This window comes from Eucalyptus grandis, chromosome 11 (assembly GCF_016545825.1).
Source record: "Eucalyptus grandis isolate ANBG69807.140 chromosome 11, ASM1654582v1, whole genome shotgun sequence".
Taxonomy (NCBI): Eukaryota; Viridiplantae; Streptophyta; class Magnoliopsida; order Myrtales; family Myrtaceae; genus Eucalyptus; species Eucalyptus grandis.
Genome location: NC_052622.1, coordinates 36050044 through 36065206, shown reverse-complemented (window position 1 = coordinate 36065206; position 15163 = coordinate 36050044). Strand labels below are relative to the sequence as shown.

At 40.1% G+C, this 15163-nt stretch overlaps 3 protein-coding genes across 3 annotated transcripts; 1 reads left to right on the top strand and 2 right to left on the bottom strand.

Annotated features, from left to right (window-relative positions):
• Positions 1–2121: 2121 nt before the first annotated feature.
• On the bottom strand, positions 2122–7872 carry LOC120289915. The gene is made up of 3 exons (XM_039305310.1): positions 7690–7872; positions 4101–4574; positions 2122–3560 (listed from the first exon to the last, which is right to left on the bottom strand). The coding sequence occupies exons 1-3, from the start codon at positions 7870–7872 to the stop codon at positions 3519–3521; spliced, it is 699 nt and encodes a 232-aa protein (XP_039161244.1). The 3' UTR covers positions 2122–3518.
• On the bottom strand, positions 2445–3407 carry LOC104427828 (protein NUCLEAR FUSION DEFECTIVE 4-like). The gene has a single exon (XM_039305311.1). The coding sequence runs from the start codon at positions 3405–3407 to the stop codon at positions 2445–2447; it is 963 nt and encodes a 320-aa protein (XP_039161245.1).
• A 386-nt stretch (positions 7873–8258) lies between the features above and the next one.
• On the top strand, positions 8259–10303 carry LOC104426319 (WD-40 repeat-containing protein MSI4-like). The gene is made up of 4 exons (XM_039305309.1): positions 8259–8333; positions 9382–9461; positions 9544–9643; positions 9923–10303. Exons 1-4 carry the CDS (start codon positions 8259–8261, stop codon positions 9986–9988), a joined length of 321 nt encoding a protein of 106 aa, XP_039161243.1. The 3' UTR covers positions 9989–10303.
• The last annotated feature ends 4860 nt before the right edge of the window (positions 10304–15163 follow it).

The window sequence follows — 15163 nt, the reverse complement described above, 5'->3', positions numbered from 1 at the left end:
AGTATGCTTTCACTGGAGATTTTGTCGTGTCTTTTCTTTCTGCATCGATGCATTTTAAACCGTCAGTTTTGCGAATTCTGTGTTATTTTTCGTAAATTTTCTATTTTTCTTCCCCGAAAGAGTAAAGGGCACTAAAGAATAATCATATGGATGCGTAGAATAAAGTTAGCTGAGAGCTTTAGTGATTCCGAAGATTAAATATGCAATCATTTTTTTAATTATTGGATTAGGTCTGGTATTTCTTTTATTTCTTTTATTTTCTGATGCGACAATAAACAGTAACTTGACATCTAATCAACGTCGTTGGAGAAATTGTAGACTTGTCTTAGGCAAGTTCGCATTGTCATCAGTGACAACAAAAACTACATAAGGTCGTATGTGAGAGTTGCCGCAGGATGCCATCATGCCGAAGGTCCGTGGCCACCTCACCTGAATGCTTCGATCCTATGGACGATCGGGTATGAACCCCTCCTGATCGAAACTCATCCAGTATAGTCTGAGTTTCCATTTCCTGTCGATTTTCAAACTCAATTGCAGCTGCTGTCCCATGAGCATCCGAATGCTTACAGGACTGTTAAATTTTTTTGGATGTGTGCGCTGCGGAAGCATGGTTTTGGTATTAGTTATAGTTTTTAGTTAGCTATGTTTGCACGTGTATAGTATATTTTGTAGAGGATGGACAAGGGATAAAATAGGATAATTGAAGGACAAAGAACATGGGATATGGGAAATAGTTTCATTAGTTGGATAAAATAATTTTACAATAGTTGAAGGAAGTGTTGGTGGAGAAGCTTCATGATATGGAGTATTATCTCATGCTCCTCTTACTCTTCTAACATTTGTTGTTCTACTATGCTCTCCCCTCTTTCCTATTTATAGCATTCTAGATTTGTGTAGAATGTTGTCCACTTTGACTTAACCAGAGTTCTAGATTGTAGTTTATCCTCTCTTCTTTTATCTACACATGTGCTTCTACATTTTTCTTTTTCTTCCAAAAACTTCATCTAGGAAATTCTAGAAGTTTAGCAACTCTAGAAAATTCTAGAAAATGGATCACCATTTCCAATACTATCCATTTTCGGGATACTTCGGTTATTGTAATTTGTCCCATGTCTTTTATTCCATCTTCGTCCACGATCCCTTGCATTCTCTTGTCGAATTACTTGCGCTTGCCTTTGAACATGCATGACTTTTCTTCAACGATGTCCCATATGCCTTGGGGCGCTCTTAGTTGTAGTTGTTAGCTTGGCTCTGACTCTGGCTCTCGTAGGCTCTGGCTCTGGCTCCGGCTTTGGTTCTGGCTTCGCTCCGGCTTCGGCTCTGTTGGTTTTCGCCCGGGCTTTGGTCTTTGATTCTGGCTCTGGCTCCGGCTCTGGCTCTGTTGGCTCTCGCTCAAGCTCTGGCCTTTTTAGTTGAGGATGGTGAGGACAAACGCCTATAACCATCTGATATGCTTGGCTCTGATACCATGTTAAAATTTTTTGGATGTGTGCGCTGCGGGAGCATGGTTTTGGTATTAGTTATAGTTTTTGGTTAGCTACGTTTGTAAGTGTATAGTATATTTTGTAGAGGATGAACAAGGGATAAAATAGGATAATTGAAGGACAAAGAACATGGGATATGGGAAATAGTTTCATTAGTTGAATAAAATAATTTTACAATAGTTGAAGGAAGTGTTGGTGGAGGAGCTTCATGATATGGAGTATTATTTCATGCTCTTCTTACTCTTCTAACATTTGTTGTTCTACTATGCTCTCCCCTCTTTCCTATTTATAGCATTCTAGATTTGTGTAGAATGTTGTCCACTTTGGCTTAATCTAGAGAGTTCTAGATCGTAGTTTATCCTCTCTTCTTATAGAGAGATCTACACATGTGCTTCTACATTTTTCTCTTTCTTCCAAAACCTTCATCTAGGGAATTCTAGAAGTTTAGCAACTCTAGAAAATTCTAAAAAATGGATCACCATTTCCAACAAGGACATATGCATTTGCTAAAAGCCTAATGACAGAGCAATGTTGCTACTAGAACACATATATTCCCTCACTATTCCTGTGATGATGATGGGGATAAAGATGCATCAGAGGCGCAAGAGGCAATCCTCAGAAGTTACCCTGCCCATTATAAAACTTCGAACGTCTTCGATTCTTTAACTTCTGCACCTGATAAAACACATAATTCTGGTCGTGTTCGACATTTGTTGGGTCGAAAACAGAGATAGCACAACAACTGAACGAGAGAGAATGCCACGCAGAAAGCAAACAATATTGGAAAACTGCTCCATATGGACAAATCGAAGCCAACGAATGATTTGATCGATCTCTCTCTCTCCCCTAAGAAAAACGAGAGAGAAATAAGGGTACTCCGTAGCGGCCAGAATTTTACTTGGTCCGAAATGCAAATACGAGAACGAAATGGCATGAAACAGAACAAACTAATCAAGGAATTCACCCAGCCGCTGTGAGCTGCGAATGCTGCGATCTTCTGTGAAGAATTAGCTTGTAGAAACTTCTCGTGCGGAAGAACAACACTAAATCGACCAGGAAACCGAAGAAGGCAACGGAAGCCAATATGAAGAACGACAGCATGAAGCAATGAGTGCCATAACAGGAGTTATCCTCCCCCGTTGCTTCCTTATCGTAGATGTATCCGATCACTCTCACCGACAGAATGTACGATCCGACCGGACTACCTATGGCTATGGTGTTGAAAATGGTTCCCATGTGTCCAACACCGAATATCTCCGAAGTGATCGTGGGCATCAACGACCACAGGCAACCGTAGCAAACGCCCACGAGGACTGAACCCACATAAAGATTTCCAGAAAAGCCGGAAGCAATGATTATGTGACCAGCTGCCATGATGAGCAGGGTAAAAGCCATCAAGAATGGCCTCGTGAAACCTCTCTTGTAAAGCAAGACATCGGAAATATATCCGGCTCCGAAGCGACCTAGAAAGTTCCATATACTCAATAGAGAGACCAGAGTGTTAATCTCAACGGTGGTGTATCCGAGGGATTCTCCGATTTGGCTGATGTTGTTTATGGTGGCTAATCCAGAGCCGAGCCCACACACCATGGCCATGAACAGCAGCCAGAAGTCCCCAGTATGCATCGCCTGGATAAGATTCATGTCTTCTGAAACTTCCTTGGATACTACTTGCAGCGGATCGTCCAACAATGGACTCTGCTCAGAAGATGATGGCTCTGAAGATCCTTCCCTTTCCTCCCTCATTGCCACAATTGCCGTTCTAAGAGGCCAAAAAAGCAGAAATAGCAGAACTATGAACGTTAGGATGCGTGACCATAAAGGCATGGTAAAGGTGTTCTCCAGTATTATTAAGATCATGAGATAAGTGGCAATGATCAAAGCGACTGCAGAGAAGCTATTCAAATGCTTCTTGTCTCCCATTGCATTCGTGTCGTAGATTCGTACCAAAAGCATGAGCACAAGCGACACGGATGTGGGTAAAATTGCTAGCATCAGAATGAAGGCACTCGGCTGGTCCTTCAGCACTGTGTATTACACTTGGATTAATATAGCTCCACTTAAACCAAGAAAGCCCTGCACCAGGATAAGGTAGATATTAGCACTGAAGAACGCATTTGTGCACAACCTATGCAGACTAGCACATGAAATCCCTCTTTTGAACTAACGATCAGATTGATTCTTAACCATTTACCCTACCTTCCCCTAATTTCACCTTTGAGATATATTCTTAAGTGGACAAACAGCAGGTCTTTCCAATCACTTCTAAAATTCATTTCTGCAGAAATATCTGTGGAGGCGACAGAATGAAGCATGTCATTGCCAAGAACAAGCGTGGAATTTAAGACATGCTTTCCCAGGTTCATCAAGATATCAAAAGAGCAGTCCTTGCAATGTCATGTGGAGGCACTCCATGTATACATACGGACTAATCACAACACCTTGACTCGGTAATTAGCACTAAAAGAAGAACAATCAATGGGCAACATTGACAAATTCTTAACGCCGATTTGGACACACAAACTCTCTCTCTCTCTCTCTCTCTCTCTGTGCAAATAACACAAGGTACAAATTGAAATTCTGGAAACAGCCCACAGCAATCACAGACTCACATACCTTCATGATGCCCACAATCGTCCCACTGTAATCAGAGAAGTTGTGCACGCCACTGACCACGTTGGTGGTGTTGAAGGAAGTCTGCGCGTGAGCCGCCACCCACATGAACAGGCACATCGCCGCGACCGGCGGCCGGTCGATCAGCCCGACGATGGAGGCCCAGATGAAGAAGTACCCGGCGAAGAACTGCACGGCCCCGGCAACGAGGACGAGCCACGGCCCGGGGGAGAGCACCGACCGCGGCCGCCGCCCCACGCCGGCGGAGGAGCGGCCGCCGCGTTTCTCGGTGACGGCGGAGTAGAAGAGGCCGGAGATGACGCCGGCGTTGGCGCCGATGTCCTTAAAGATGGAGACGGTGTCGAGGGTGGATTGGGAGTAGGACTGGGAGGACTTGAGGGTGGAGGAGTAGATGCCGAAAGTGTAGGACGCGCCGCAGCTGGCCTGGATCCATATGCTGGCGATCGTCGACGCCCACTTGCCCAAGAATTGTCCACCCTCCTCTCCATTCCTGACTATCTCTCCTGCGTTCGTGCGCGCGGGGGTTTATTGGTTCTTGTGTTAGGTTTTTCGTTCGGGAAGTTTCACGTGTCGCGCGGTCGGTGCTGATGTTCCTGCCCGTTGTTTCCCCACAATCTCGGAAAGAAGAGAAGATCAGCGAGAGAGAGAGAGAGGGTTGCGTCGGGTACCAAACTCGACTCGGTATCTAACCTTCTTCCGGGTGTACGTTCATCCATTCATTGATGGGAGAACGCCATTGGAGCTGTCTGCGGCGTCGACGAGGATACTTTCTTTTGCGTTTGTTTATGATTCTTTTCTCGGCTAATTATAGCGTGCATATTATCTGGTCGGATTATCACCATTCCTATTTCGATCCCACGGCACTTATACATCTCCTAAATATATGGAATTCGTTCAACTTGACTATAAATCCTCCTCTCCCAATGAAAAATGGCAAGGACTTTATCATTAACTCTTATGTTATGTACTTATTTTCAAGTTAAACAAGACCAAACGCAGTGGTTAGTAAAAATTTGAAAATTGTTGAAGGACATATCGCTTTATAACAAGTCGTGTATGTTATATAGAGTGTGTATATTTCATAGAAAATTCGATAATAAAGGAAAATTCTTTCCTAGAAAGTATTTTCTATGACTTTCATGTGATTTTGAAGATATTCTCCTTAAATTGAGGGCTCAAACGAATTGATGGAAAATATTTTACTAACAAAAATGTTTTATAAGTTATTAAGGATGAAAACTATTTCCAATGACTAATTTCTTTAAGCGTTATTTTCAGGAAAATGTTTTGAAATGCCTTCCTTCACTTTATTGGACAACATAGACCTTTTTGTTGATAAATCTGATTTGCTTCAGTTTTCTTGACCTTGTCCAGGCTGCATGATTCCTTCCAATACCAAGCATATACCCAAGGACTGGGAGCTCCCGAGTGGGGCAAAGCTATCCCCCTTGTGGCAACAGCTGCAATAATAGCATATCACAATGTGATCGGGAGAGGCGGAACTGATGCTGGGTGCAAAGCCTAATACTTGACATGTCTACTTGTCGCAGCAGCCTGGATCTTTCAGAAGCCTTGCAAAATTGGATATGGTCGCCATCCAAATGCGGATCCTTGTGGAATCTGTATCCTGCGATATCTTGATTCTCGGTTTAAGTGAGGAAAACGGCAGTAACTCAATTGTAGTGGGCAAATTCTTTTTGTATTATGGTCTTAGGAAAGGTGGCTCTATATTCCTTTATTTTGTCATTTTGCTGTATATAAGATGGAATACAATTTTCAAGTTCTTCAATATGCTGTCTAGATATTTCCGTCTCTGTTTTATCTGCTACGCGGACTTCTCGCTGGTCCAACTGATTGTGGTGTCGCATTTATCGAGAATTCATGTTCCGCTTGTTATTTTCTCTCTTGACACTACTCCTGAGACGTTTTAAGCGCATGATCGAACCGGAGTTCTTGGTCGGGGTCTTAGTAGAGATCCTACCATGATAGCAATTGACTCGCGGCAAGCAGTGAGGAGCTTTACCGCGCTTGCTGAACTGGCCTCTTATGGATTCAGGCTTTCCTTTTCAGCAAAAACGGACCCCAAACAAGTTTGGTAAACTAGTTTAGCGGTGATACCACCCGGGATCTTTGTTTTTAGGGGTCAAACTTCTTCGTTCTTCCTGCTCATCTTCTTCCAAGCTGACCATTGCGGCAGGGGCTTGTGTATGTTTAGCCACCGTAACGAATTTGGGAGAAGGCTTTGAGTTAATTAAAGTCTCCTATCTTTATTTGTTGATGGACCACTCTAATTGAAGTATATGAACTCTCGGGTCTACCTTAAAATTACGCTTGATAGTCAGGATAAAAGTCGGGATATATAATGACTTTTGCTCAAAATATGATAAGGTTGGATTCTATGAAGAAAGAAAGAAAAAGATAAATGAATTCAAATAAAGATAAATGAATTCCTAATATCTAAACAATGAAATGCACAATTTTGTGAGCTATATATAATTGACACGGATACCTATTTCAGAACAATTTCATTTGTGCAATGTAGTGATTTTCTCGAACTAGGAAAAAGAAATCCTAGCGACACTCACCATTCTCTCTCCCTTCTATCTCACATTGCACTGCTTGCATGCCTTAGTCTATGGTGCCACATGATCCTGCTATCTCTGGCATGCCAATCGCTTGACTTTGCTTAGGGTCAATGATGACCCATTTATTGATATAATTTCTTACGAAATTGATTCCCCTTGGGCAATTTTAATAATATTAAGTGTTATTCTATTTTGACATTTTTAATTTCTCGAAATTTAGCTATGATTAGCAAAAGACTAGGGAACTTTCAAATTATGAATCAGTTATAGAACAAATGGCCTAGGACTGCAACAAGCTGCCTTAGATTGCGGCTGACCTTGATAGACTTGTAATCGAGGAAGATCAAAGGTCTTTGAGCTTGAATCAATTTGATGAAGTACTTGAGAGGGAGCCCTTGATCAAGATCTAAAGCTGCGACAAACCCTAAAGTTACGTCATCACTTTTCTAGGAAAATTTGATTTTGTTTCTTGGCGATGATAACAAAATAGAAAATTAAATGAATGTAGAACTACCTAAATTTCGAAGTGAGTATGTACTACGATCAAAGTGTAGGGGAGGTTTTTCATAATTTCCTAAAGGTGAAATTTGTTAACTATTAAGTTGCTTCGAAATATCGACAAAAAAAAATTGCTTCTAATATGAAATGAGAATGTGAAGAATTCGAATTCCAACCTTTTCAGAGAGATTATAATGAGCATGATTTAGTTTTAAATGTAAATTTTGACTCTCACGTCTTACTAGAGGTGGCAAAATGGGTCGAATTTAGTTTTGCACCCATATTTTTCATATATGGGTCGAATATGGGTTAATAGCCCATTAGAACTATTAACCCATGTTCGACCCATTTTTAGTTTAATTTTATATGGGTTGAAAATGGGTCACACTCTTTGACCCATTTTCGACCCATTTTTAAAACCCAAAAAGTTTCTCTTCCTCCGATAGAGCCGCTCAGTGACAACCCTTCGACCTTCACCTTCAACCCACCTCCACCGCTCGCCTCCGAGCTGTCTCCGCCACTCGCCGCTGCAGCTCGCCTCCGAGTCGCCTTAGCCGCCTGCCTCTGAGGCTCGCCTCTGCCACTTGCCTCTGAGGCTCGCCTCCGCCGCCCGCCTCTGAGTTCAGCTTTGCAAGTCCATCGTCATGTGGGCTCTTCGCCGAGCTGCCCATCCTCTCAAGTAACGTTCCTCTCCCCCTGCGTCTCTACCCCCCTCTCTCTCTCTCTCTCTCTCTCTCTCTCTCTCTCTCTCTCTCTCTCTCTCTTTGCAGTTCGTCACGTGAATGCTTGCGCATCTGCTGTTTCTTTTTCTCTGAGAGTAGAATGGATGGAAGAAAGGGTTTGGGTCTTTTTGGTTCTGTGGAAGTTGCTTGGAGTTGGGGGGTCTCTCCGTTTTATCTACATGAAGCGGGCAATTGGGTTTAGAAGAGGGGGTTCTTGCCGTTCATGGGTTGCTTGTTGATTGCCTTGTTTCTTGCTTCTTCTTTTTCTTTTCCACGCGCAATATTGGAATGTTAAATTCTCGTTTGTTAATTTTCGTTGTCGGTCTTTCGTCCGCATGGAGGTGTGTGCTGCTTCATTTGATCGGCTCTGCCTGATGTTGCTCCATTCGGGGCTTTTGGGTTTTTACCTGGTAGCCTTGAGCAGGGGCTTCTGAGAGGTGAATTGGATGCGGCGATTTAGATGCGTGGTCTTAACATATTAAAATCATCTAGTAAGATTTTCTGAATTTGTGTCTTGAGATGAATTCGAGTGGTAGCTGAGGGAATTTGGTGGTCCATGGATCCTGTTTTGGTTTATTGTGTTAATGGGTCATGGATCCTGTTTTGGTTTTACTTGTAATAAAATATATATAAAAGGGATTGCGTGTGAATTCATACTTGGAATTAAGACAAGGCATTTGGTTGAGTTGATTTGTTTTCTGAAGTTTCTGGACTTGAAAGCATGCTGGTAATGTTGTCCTTGTCAAGTGTTTAGATTGGGTTGTTGATGTGAATGAAACCCGTTCATGTTTGAATGTGGTCATGACCAAAAAGATTTCAGGCTGTGACTAAGTTGAGTTTAAATGTTAGTGGAGTTGGATTGACTCAAGTTACCTAAGGCCGTTGATCAACTTCATCTGGCATATTTGAAGTAGCACTAATTTGTTTTCAAAACTCGAAACTTGGCTGTCTCATTGAGGAAATACTCTCCAAGTTTGCCTTCATTCTTGTTCTTGAGAGATAGATGAAAATTACTGGTGCTTGTTGCATGCTATTACTCTCTCTGTGATTTGTGCATGTGCGTTATTTGTTGAATTCAAAGTTTGTTTGCTTCATGTCCTTATGCATAAAATAGAGTATAGCAGCTACAATATTGTTAGCTTTGCCTTCATTTTTAAGGTGCTATTCATTTTACTTCACCTGGTCATTTTGGTTGTTCCTCATAGGACGAGTATAGTGAGTACTTTTCTTAGCAGTTGTTAGTCTGCTGCTTTAAGTACTTCATTGAGATAAGATAGTTTACGGGGAAGCGATATGGTATTGGATAGGATGCAATGGTAAAAAAGAGATCTAGTGTTTTCATCACATGGCAAAAACTCAATGCTGAAGTTATCTGATGTTTTCATAAATTGATGTTATTAACAATACTTCCTACATTATTTCGTGTTATTTGTCGATAAATCTTTTGTTGTTTTCCAGATTGGTAGAAAGATAGAGATCGTGGGTTCAAAAGCACCCAATTCTCCTCCAAGGTTATTTTTCCGTCATGCTGGGCACAGGTGCCAAATTTGCTTGCTTCTCTTAGGTTGATCAATAGTTCTTCCAACTTTGACCTTTAATTGATGTTCTTATTGCTTATAGGGACAAGGTTGTTGACTTCCATTGGAATTCGTCCGATCCCTGGACAATAGTTAGTGTTTCTGATGATGGTGAAAGTACTGGTGGAGGTGGTACACTGCAGGTAGTTTCACTTTCACACCTTTCGCATTTATGCAAACCATTGGTTTTACCCTTAAATGCATGTCGACAGCTTCATTCATATTTCATTATCACGACTTAATGATACATTCTTGTGCTTGTGGTGGTTGGAAATTTGTTCTAAAATAAAGGATATATCTGTTGACTTTTATGCTGATAGCTAGCATTGATGTAGCCTTTCTATTTGGATATATGCTCTGCATCACAACTAAGTTATCTTGAACAGTCATATGTTTGATTGGGTCCAAACTATTTACTGCAGATATGGCGGATGATTGATTTGATTTACAGACCTAAGGAAGAAGTTCTGGCTGAGCTAGACAAATGAAGTCTCACATTCTCTCTTGCACCTCTTGAACTTCTCATAATAAGAAGAAAGATCAGCGGGGTTAATGACTAACTTGAAGTGGGAAGCAAGTTAACCATGTTCGATTGTTTTGTGTAAAAAGGAGCTCATCATCCTCGAGTTTCATCCTTTTTTATGATGCTAGGGATTATTTAGTGCATCTACTTGAGGTTTAGTTTTTGTCTCGATGTGGACATGGAGTCTGACAAACTTGTTCTCCAGCATTCCTTAAGGCCATGGCTAAGAGGCTCGTTTTGGTTGCTTCATTAGATTGTGAAGAGATTGCTTAATACTTAATCAGCGCACCTGTTTTGTTTGCTGATATTTTGGACCGTGAAAACTAGATCGGAAAATCAATTTGTAGATTTTTTTAACAATTTTTATTTTATTTACTATTTTTTAATTTTATTTTATAGGTTTTTTTTTTTTTTTTTTAACAATTTTTATTTTATGTACTATTTTTAATTTAAGTTAAGGTTTTTATCCAATTAGCATATAGCTTAAAGTGAGCGCGGATTTTTTTTAGAATATTAGTAGGTTTTAGCAATATGAGTCGGGTATGGGTCACTATATTTACATTACAAGAATATGGGTCAAAACGGGTTAAATTGGTCGAATATGGGTCGACCCATTTTCAACCCGACCCATACCCGACCTAACCCACCCATTTGCCACCTCTAATTTTGAATTCATTTTTATGGGTTCATACCCACCCTCATGCATCGTTCTCTCGCTAGGCTTGAACTTGATTTGCCAAGGAAAGGGAAAAGATTAGCTCCAGGCCCGGCATTTGTGGATCAACCTAACGACAGAAGTGTAAATTGTCTGTTCATTCCTTTTTATTTTTGATCTTTTGTTGTCATAATATCTCTAAAAAATCTGAAAAATAAGAAAGAGAAAGCCCACATTTTCTCTTTGCAAATAATGCAGCGACCAATTTAGTGTCGAAGAATGGAAAAGAATTCATTGATCTCGAATTTAAGTAATGAAATAGCCAACTCCTGGGATGCGGGGAGGTGAGCCTTCCATTGATCCACTAGATCCTTTGCTAAAATCATATTTGTAAATTTCAGCATCGTTACGAAGTCATTAATTGCTGCTTAAAGCCTTGATCTGATGTTTGCTTATGTTATATCGTATCTCACCACCATGATACATCTTTCTGATGTTTGAAAGGGTTGGGCTATGTTTACTCGTACTAGCAAATCTGGTTTACTTCGTCCTCTTGCGGTTTTTACTTGCAAACCTGATTTGGGCCGGAAGAAGTTTTGATCAAAACTGCAAAACAAAGCTTCTAACCAAGGCCCTGTCTTCTTACGTCTGTAACTGTAAGAACTTCATTTTTCTTGACATGGGCAGCTTGAGCTTGATCTGGGGAAAAATTGGAAAAGACAGGCTCAATACTCATTGATTAGTATAGTAAAATTAAACTAATACAAGCTAGGAAAAGCACTTAAAGACGTTCACCATTTCTATAAAGTGTCCAAGATCACGTTTAATCACTCGAAAATATTACACATAAACATTTTGGAGCCGATTTGATTAAAGATTGAATGTGGACAAAATTTCTTGAATATTTTGAGGAGGGAAGGAGTCACTTAATTTGGTCAATTGGAGCATTCTTAATGGATTCTAGAATTTGTCTACGATTTCATGTCCGTTAGAAACTGGACATATATAAATTCACCTGGCAATTTTCCTTTATTGCCAAGTAAATTTCTGATTAGTGAGTAGCTCTCAATTTATCAAGCAAGGCCCGAGTTTGTTTGGTCAGAGCCTAAAAACCCTAAGCCCATTTTGACTAACACATTGACTGTTTCAACAGTGATGAATAGCAAGTTCTTTGATCGTTTCTGCTTAAATTCAAATACAAGAAGGCAACAATCTCAAGCAAGTTCTGGAGACGGCAACAAGCCGTCCCTAAATTTTCTTTTAGGGATGGCTCCGGCAATAGCCCCGGCGATGGGCTTCACAAACCTGTTTGGGGATGTCTTTTTCAGCTTTAGGGACGGTTTCATTGCTTAACCATTTAGTCTTTTTCAGCTTTAGGGATGGTTTTGTCACTCAACCACTAGTTTCCATTTGTAGTGTCCCCTATTTATTTGCTATGATAAGAGAGCAACTCCTTCATTTGCGTTATATAGTCCCATTACAATACTTTTCTAATGACAGTTCACTTAAAAAAATGATGTACTTACCAATATGGGATGCCCCATAAATTAGTTGATGACTTAATTCCACACCTACTTTAAGATTATTCTTTGGCTTTTTTCTTTATTTTTCTCAGAAAAATTCCTAACTAGCTTATCCCCTCCAAATATATTAAGTCTATTCACTAGAGCTCCATGTCAAAAGAGATGGTTTAAGGTAATAAAGATAAGAGGAGAGAGAAAAAAATAAGAGGAATGAAAGCTTTTATAGCGGGGCTATTAAACCAATTGACCTCATTGGCCTTCCATTGGTCATGTCATGAAAATTCACTTGCTACAATTTAAAAAGGTGGGTTTTCACTTTTGGAAACTTAATTAAAGCTGTGTATTTTTGTCAAGCAAATTGCACCTTCTCAATCCCACGATGAATTTCTTGCCTTTATTTTTCTCGAAAAAATTCCTAACTAGCTTATCACCTCCAAACATGTTAAGTCTATCCACTAGAGATCCCTGTCAAAAGAGATGGTTTAAGGTAATAAAGATAAGAGGAGAGAGAAAAAAAGAAGAGGAATATTAAACCAGTTGACCTCCTCTGGCCTTCCATTGGTCATGTCATGAAAATTCACTTGCTACAATTAAAAAAATGTGGGTTTTCACTTTTGGAAACCTAATTAAAGCTGGGTATTTTTGTCAAGCAAATTGCACATTCTCAATCCCATGATGAATTTCTTGCCTTTATTTTTCTTGGAAAAATTCCTAACTAGCTTATCCCCTCCAAACATGTTAAGTCTATCCACTAGAGGTTTCTGTCAAAAGAGATGGTTTAAGGTAATAAAGATAAGAGGAGAGAGAAAAAAAGAAGAGGAATGAAAGCTTTTATAGAGGGCTATTAAACCAGTTGACCTCCTCTGGCATTCTATTGGTCACGTCATGAATAGAAAATTCACTGACTACTATTAAAAAAATGTGGATTTTCACTTTTCAATACATGGAAACCTAATTAAAGCAGGGTATTTTTGTTTGGCAAATTGCACCTTTTCAACCCCACGATGAATTTCTTGCCTTATCAAGGGATTTTTCAGACAGTAATTGCAGCTTCGATCAAAACGAGGTTGGTCCCCCACTCCAGTTTGAGCTGTGCATGAGTTACTAGTAAGTTCCAACTGGCGAAAACGACAAGAAAATAGGAGGAGCCATTGGCAGGGCAAGTGCGCTCCCAAGTCTCGGTCCGGAGGTGTGTGGGGCGCTTGGGCGTCTCGTCCATAATGCCTCCCTCCCTCTCTTGCCCAACCAAGGCCGTTACGCACAACTTCACTCGAGACGCAGCCACGTCCTGCCAAATTCGGTCGACATCTCGGTTCTTGTGCAGATGGGGGTTGCGTGGATGTCCTAAAATGTGCATCTTTTGCCTGCTGAAAGACAACGGGATCTCGTGCTGGGTCTCCATGTGGCCCGAGGGCAGAAATGCGTTCGAGCGCTCCGATATAATCATGTTTATTTAACTTGATATAAGGACTTCATAATTTTCCCTCCCAACCTTCACCCAACCTAATCCACTCTTTGATTCCAATATAATCCAACAGCAAGTTTACTTAACTCGCTTGACAAGGACAAGTACAAACCTAAACCCAATCATATTTTACCTAACAAGCATGCTTGTTCCAAGTTTTAAGAGCCCGGAACTTGTAATTGTCGTATAGATTCTTGAAACCACCATGGAACTTAGAACTTAACGCAAACAATGGGCTAATCTTAAATTCTTTTCACTATCAAAAGTTTAATTTGTTTTGCAGTATTCAGAGGTTTGTTCTAATTCGATTACCAATGTAAATTCTGGCTTTCTCTTTGGACAATTGACCACATCATTAACTCATCTGCAAAATCGGATTACATGTCTAGTAGCCAACCATCAATACCTTTTTTTATTTTATTTTTAAAAAAGATGGATTAATCAACTGCTCAAAGAGTCTTGATTTAACACATTAAGATAAAACTTGCCAAACCCCCAAGTCAACACTCGCTAACAATAACCAATCTAACAAAACAGTTAAATCATCAAAGCTCACAAAACTGAAGCGAACTTTGGGAATGCTTGAACCATCCAGGATAATTGAACTTGATTTCTTGATCCATTTGTAAAAGAGGAATGGTTTCTTATTTCTTTACTGAAAAATCGTCTTCGCTTTTTATCAATTGCGTTTTCAATGTAGTTTTCCTCAACAAGCGAGAATGAATCTCATGATAAAAACTTGCTTGAAAAGTTTTTTTAAACAAATGATTTGACGTGTTTGGATAGATTGTTATTTTATGTTTTATATTTTGTACTTTTGTTCAATTTAAAATTTTTTATAGATGCACTTCGATTTTATTCAATCTTTAGGAACCAAAATTCTCACGATATTAATGTCAATACATAGATTTACACATATTTTCTTCATGTTGAATGATAATTTAAATCTTAAAGAGAAAGTCAAGAAATTTTTTTATATCTTAAACTAAATTCTCGAATAAGTGAAGGCAGCGCTACTGCTTTCCAACCAATAGTAACTTGGCACGGCGCAAACCGGCCCCACACGCTCTAGAAACGTGATGGGGCCCACTCAGCTTGGCTTTGTGCTCTTTTCATTTTCTTAAGACAAAAAGGGTGCGCATGGTAACGCTTCTAATCCGAAAAACAGTTTCTTTTCAGAAATGGTTCTTTTTTATTTTTACTTCGAGGAATAATTTTTTTAGTAAAATAATATGTTTGGTAACGATACAAAATTTCTATTCTTAAAATAAAAAAAAAATATAAATGCATTTGGTGCGATTTATAAATTTTTGTATTTATTCGTTTTTCTTCTTACTCATAGATCGCCAGCCGTTGCCAGCTACCGCACGACTGCTCCCTACTGCTGCCGGCTACCAATCATCGTCACATGATTATCACCCACAACCCAGTGACCGTCACTACCGGCCGCGGGAGAGGACGGTAGTCGGTGGGTTGTAGGCGGTGGTTGACGACGAC